This window comes from Mobula hypostoma, chromosome 9 (genome assembly GCF_963921235.1).
Source record: "Mobula hypostoma chromosome 9, sMobHyp1.1, whole genome shotgun sequence".
NCBI lineage: Eukaryota > Metazoa > Chordata > Chondrichthyes > Myliobatiformes > Myliobatidae > Mobula > Mobula hypostoma.
The window spans coordinates 48,285,434-48,291,491 of NC_086105.1; the positions used below are offsets into that span (position 1 = coordinate 48,285,434).

The 6,058-nt window shown below is 37.4% G+C and overlaps 1 protein-coding gene across 2 annotated transcripts in view; it reads left to right on the plus strand.

Annotated features, from left to right (window-relative positions):
- The window catches only part of etfbkmt (electron transfer flavoprotein subunit beta lysine methyltransferase), a 31,955-nt gene extending 25,959 nt beyond the window's left edge, over positions 1 to 5,996 (plus strand). The window contains exons 4-5 of one of the 2 annotated variants that reach the window (XR_010019238.1): positions 3,072 to 3,129; positions 5,646 to 5,783. Coding sequence is in view for 1 of the 2 variants with exons in the window: in XM_063058256.1 (XP_062914326.1) it covers positions 5,646 to 5,986 (341 nt within the window). In the remaining variant the exon portion in view is untranslated. Of the gene's footprint in view, positions 1 to 3,071; positions 3,130 to 5,645 lie in introns of both variants that reach the window. The other variant, XM_063058256.1, reaches the window with a different exon arrangement.
- The last annotated feature ends 62 nt before the right edge of the window (positions 5,997 to 6,058 follow it).

The window sequence follows — 6,058 nt, forward strand, 5'->3', positions numbered from 1 at the left end:
GATGAATACTACATCACTTCAGAAGTACAGCAAAGGGAACAGTTATTTGATGACCAAGCAATTTTGAAAGGCAATTAAATAGCTAATGAAACCGATAAGCAAGCTTAGTGGGGAAAAAAAAGAGGGACAACAGATAATCCATTCTGAAGCAACATCCAAGTTTGTTAGCTACAATCGATGAAGGAAGATAGGAGAGTAGATGGCCTTATAGTAATCTTGGTTGCCATTTTTATAAAGTTAGCAAAAAATGAAAACTAGATATGACCTCTTCTGAAGAATGAAATCAAAGAATGCTGGAAATAGAAGCCTGAATCCCATTTAACTGCACCATTTAATAAGAAAGCAGCCAGTCATCTTTTTTTTAAAATCAGTAGCACTTACTGCATTAACCCCATATTTAAAGATTCCCTTACTGCCCAATAATCTGACTTGAATATACTCACTGATTGAGCTTCCACAACACTCTTGACTGGAAAATTCCAGAGATTCACGAGCCAAAGAAACTTTGTTACGTCTCAGTCCTGAATGGGCAATGTCTTATCTTGGAATTGTGACCCCTGGTTCCAGACATACTGCTGAGGGGTAACATCATCCTTGAAAATTCTGTGAGAATTTAGCATTAGGGTTAGGTATGAGAATTTTTGAATGTTTCCATTAGATAACTTCAGTCTTTCCATACGAAGAATCAATCTGACAAACCTTTTTTTTAAGAATTGCTTTTGTGAGTATATCATTTCTTAAGTAGGGAGACAAGACCCTCTTAAGGTAGAATATTCCAGGCATGGTCATGTCACGACCTTAGTAAAATGTTTTCTTATACTCAACCCCCCCTTGCAATAAGTGTTTATTTTGTTTACTTTCCCAATTGCTTGCCACACCTAATTTCTTTGATTTCCATACAAGGAAACCCCAAATTCTCTGAACACCACTGCCCCACTGTTGATATACTGTCCACAAACATCCTATTGTCTCTTTCACCACCTCTGTTGGTTTTGATGGATGTTGCTATCTCCTCCTTTCTTTCCTCCCCCCAGCCCAGAGATTTCTCTATGGTGACAAGCTCAGGGGTGTTTTATGCCTAATGTGTTTGTGCAAACCAACAAAGACACAGCAAGTGAAGTAAAGACAGCAGCTTCCTTCTCATTCAACAGCCAGCAAAGGCACTGTAGAGAATGAATGGTCTGTCAAACATGTGAAGCAGTGGTTTCTGCCAGTCCCCAACAATGGCCTACACTCAATCTCCCAGCCAGAGTGCAAACCTAAGCCCCACTTCTAAGTGATTGAACATCTCACTTCAGGCAGCCTCTCCATGGTGAGCCATGGACAATACATTGTTAGATTGACCCCAGGTACCCAGCACAGCAGTAAGCAGTTTTGGGGAAGGCAAGGGAATTCAGTCAGGATTTTGGTAATGCAGCAGGGTACCCAAGTGGATGTCCTTTTCAAATAACTCCAGGACCAAGAGTACTATAAAGAAGCAATGCTCTGTAGCAAGGTGCCATTGTAGTCTGTTAACAGCTAGGATTACCAGTCACAACCTCTTCATTTAAAATGTTGCATTTTCTTTTATTCTCTGTACTGTTTCTATTAATCCACAACAATTTATTAGATTCACACGATGTCCTCCAATTTTGTTTAATAACATCCCCTTATCCATTTTACTAGTCACAACTTCATTAACAGATTTGTCAAACATGATTTCAATTTAATTAATTCACATTGAGCCTGTCTCATTCTATTCCAGTGCACTATTAGATCCTTAATAATAGATTCTAGCATTTCCACTGCTACTGAAGTTAAATTAACAGATGTCATTTATTGTTTTCTCTCCTTATTTAAATAGAGATGGAATGTTTTCTAAACCCCATAGTTTTTCTTGAAAAAGATAACCAGTGCATCCATTATCTTTTTAATTCCTTTTAAAATGTTGGTATGCAGGTCATCAAGACCTAGGGAATTACTGGCATTAGTGCCCTTAATTTTTCCAATATTATTTTTATTTATATACATTTCCTTTAATTTTTCAGTCAATCTCCACTATTGCCATTTCATTGTTTGTGGCTTCTTTTGTGAAGACAGACACAAAAGTACATTTTGCTGCTGTCTCTTTATTCCCCTAGTTATTCCCGTGAATTTTTAAAAAACTTGCAGATGTGGAAAATTGAAATAAAAAATAAAAGTGTTGGAAACACCAGCAGGACAGGTATTATCTGTGGAAAGCAGTTAACATCTCATGCCAAAGATGATTATCAGATCTGGGGATGAAATAAACTTTAGAGTAAGAGATGTTGGAAATGGGTGAATAGAGCAAATAGAATGTGACTGATATGGTGAGACCAAATAGGTTAATGTGGGTATAATGTTGCATTGTGCCTCTAAGATGTAATAAATAGCAAGTATGTGGGATGTGCCTAGCAGGCCAGTCTATAAGAAAACAATAATAAATAAATTGGTGCAATGGTGATGGGTAGAAATGATTATTACTGATACAGAGAGAAAGATATAACTTACTCAAGTTGGAGAATTTGATATTTAATCTGGAAGGCTGCAGCATGGCAGATTGAAGATGAGTGTTGGAAGCTCATGGTTTTTGGGTGATTGTCTGAAACTAAGTATTTCACTTTCCATGAATGTTGCCTGACCTATTGAGTTCTTCCAACATTTTGTATGTGTTAGCTCTTTAAACATTATTCATTGTTTATATGCGATCACACTTTTTAATACAGTTTTTTAATCCACTGTAGACACTTCTTGCAACAGCAGTTATTGCTGGATTATTTTTGGAGAAGGATAGCATGGAATACTGAACAAAAAATTACAAACCATAGAAAATATCCAGACTCTGGTCTCACCCTACTTCATCTAACGTTATCAGCACTGTCCTTTTCTCTCATTGGTGCTTGTCTAGCCTCCCTTAGATATTTGGAAGATGAAGTTATATGACTGATCAACATGTATATTGGAATATACTCAAGGCTGATGGACTTGCTCCTTTGCTCATCTTCCCTGCCTAAACTTAAATGGTGGTAGGTGCCTTTCTCTCTAATAGTATGCTTTTTTCCCAATTCCAGGAGGGAATAAGAGATTCCAGAAGGAAAACCCGTAATGCTGGGAGCAGCTCATAGGAAGGTACAGATTTTAAAGACAGCATGAATAGCAATTCTCTGAAATAAATAGGAAACATCAAACGTGACAGCAACAAGTTAAAATTTTTATGAAGGCTATAAAGCCACTTCTCTTGCTCTATATAAGCAGAGGGGTGAAGGAAGTACATTAACTACAGTAAGAGATACCAGTTTGGTGACACGCTTGCATGGATAACATGCTTTACAAATGGCTCCCATGCTATGGGAATTAATGAGGTTCAATGATTATAATAAATTTGTGTTACAAACCAAAAGGGAAGTCAAAGCTTAATAGGAATTTTCTGCATTAGACTGGGAGCAAATTCAAATTTCTAATATCCAGCTTTTGGCTTTTAACTTGTTTTAAGATCTTGGCTCTTAGTTTCTTATTTTGCATCATTGGTACTTGGCTCAAAGTCATATGGCAGAATAACAGGACCTTTGGCCCATTGAATCCATACCACCATGAAGTACCCATTTATAGTAATTCCATTTTATATTCCCCATGTTCCAATCTGTTCCTCCCAGATTCCACTACTCATCTATACAGTAAGGTTAATTAACAGTGGCCAAGCAACCTATCAACCTGGAAAGCAGAACACACAGAAGAAACCCACAGAGCCAGAGAGAATGTAAAAACTCTAAACCTCTGAACAGAGGTTGATTGAACCCAGGCCACTGGACCTGTGAGGTAGCTGCCCTAATACTGTGCCACTGAAGAAAACACAACAATTTGCATTGAGCAACTTACAATTCAGATTGATACAATGTAAAGCTGCTTACATTGATCATTCTAGCCTGACTTTCCACTTACAGCCCAACTCAAGACACTAAATAAAATTGGCTGGAAAACCAAGAGCTTCACAGTGAAGGTAGGCAACTAAATTTCTGCTAAACATTTTACCCAGTTTAACTGTAGACAGAATTTACTTGTCTGTCCCAACATCTTACATAATAATTATCTAGTTATTTATTTAATTTCACCGCTAACTCTTAAGTGAAGTCAGCAGAAATTGTTTTGCTTTTTGTTCCATATTATCTACACATCTGAAAATTCACATGGAAAACATTTTATGAAATTTGTAGTTTTAAATGGGGAATTTTGAATTTGAACTGTCACATCAAAAGTAATTTGACTAGTTTTGCATCTGTATTTTCTGATGTCCTTCTCAAGTTTTCTTAATATCTTTCTATAATTATTTTTTCATCCTCAGTTATGTGTTCACATATTCTCCTAGTACTTTGTGTGCCTTTCTTTTCACATTTTGCCTCCTATTGCTTCATGTTCCATGACCCAATGAAGATGTTGAAAAGCAAGGAACTGCTTGCAGCAAAGATACCAACCCGAAGTCCTTTGATTAATTTCAGCCCACTGTCACTGAGATTAATAGTGCCTCACCAAACAGCCACCACTTTCACTTTTCCACAGTAGGCATGGCCCTTTGATACTCCACTGTGAGAAAGTCAGGGGTAAAAAAAAAGGTACTTAAGTGAAAGTATCAGTGTACATCAAGAGACTGATGCCAATCTTTGAGGTAAAACTGAGGCTATCCACTTTCAGTACCAATGGAATGGTATTATAGTGTGGTACTAACCATATGGCATCAACTCACTCATGGGTTAAATTTCAAGGCATTGTTAGTCAAGCCCATTACCCCTACTGGGGCATAGGCCGCCAACAGCTGCCGGCCATGGTCCTCTGTCTTGTGGGCTAGTCTTTCAAGTTGTCCCCAGGTGTAGGCCATCTTCTTGATGTCAACTTCAAGGTCACATTGCTCTTTGGCTGGTCCCTCTTCTGCTTTCCCTGGAGATCCCACACTAGCACTTGCCTAGTGATGTTTGCACCTGGCGTGATGCATGTGTCCTTGTCTGTCTACATTTTCTTTTCCATAATTCTGCTTCTGCTGGTAGCTGGTGTGTTGTCTGCTATAGATCAGTGTTGCTAATGACCTCTAGCCAGAGGATTTTTCTCAGACATTGGAATGCTTGATACTTTTTTAAAAACTCAAGTCTTGTACTCAATTGTGAGGCAACTCTGAATTAAAATATTCCAGTTAGAAATATTGTTGTGTGTTATTTCTAAGGCACTTTATGTAACTTCTTCCTCTACAGCCATTCTCGCAATTTTTCAAGTTTAATATATATTCATTAAATAGTTTGGATCTTTAAAGAACCAAGCAATATTTTCATTTTTGAATTCTTGGTCAAAGGACCAAATTAGCACAGTGCCACAGTGCTTGAAGCATTCTTCGAGCAATAGTAGAAATATAGAACTTCTCCAGGAGATTGTGAATACTTGATCAATTTAAAATTGTAAGCATTACCTTTTTATTTAAAAAAAATGCACATCAAGGGATATAGAGCAAAGGTGGGTGAGGTGAAAATTAGTTATCCAAATGAATGGGGGAAAGGGCTCAATAGATTTAGATAATAATAATTATAGGTTTTAATTGGACAGAACACATAGGGAACATACTGTAGATTGCTATATTTAAATTGCTTGATTTTGATTCCCTACAGTTGCAGCAGTCGCCATAGGAATAAACTGTGAACTTAACAAAATATCACCACTGCAAGTAGCTCCAGAAAACTTAATTGGAAGGATGGAAGAAAAATGGGATGTGATTCTTTTGGGTGATATGTTTTATGATGAAGAACTTGCCACTGATCTCCACAAATGGCTGACAGAATACAAGAGGATTCATGGATCAGAAATTATGATTGGGGATCCTGGAAGAGCTGGGTTTACAAAATATGTTGGACAGAATTGGCTGCAAAAGATCACGGAGTATGAACTTACTACATTGACAAAAGAAGAGAATTATGGATTGACTTCAAGCAGTGTCTGGAGATTTTTATAGGTACAAAATTGGGCTCATCTAATCCATTTTCTGTTAGACTATAATAATAAGTGAATTGGCCTTTCTTGTCTG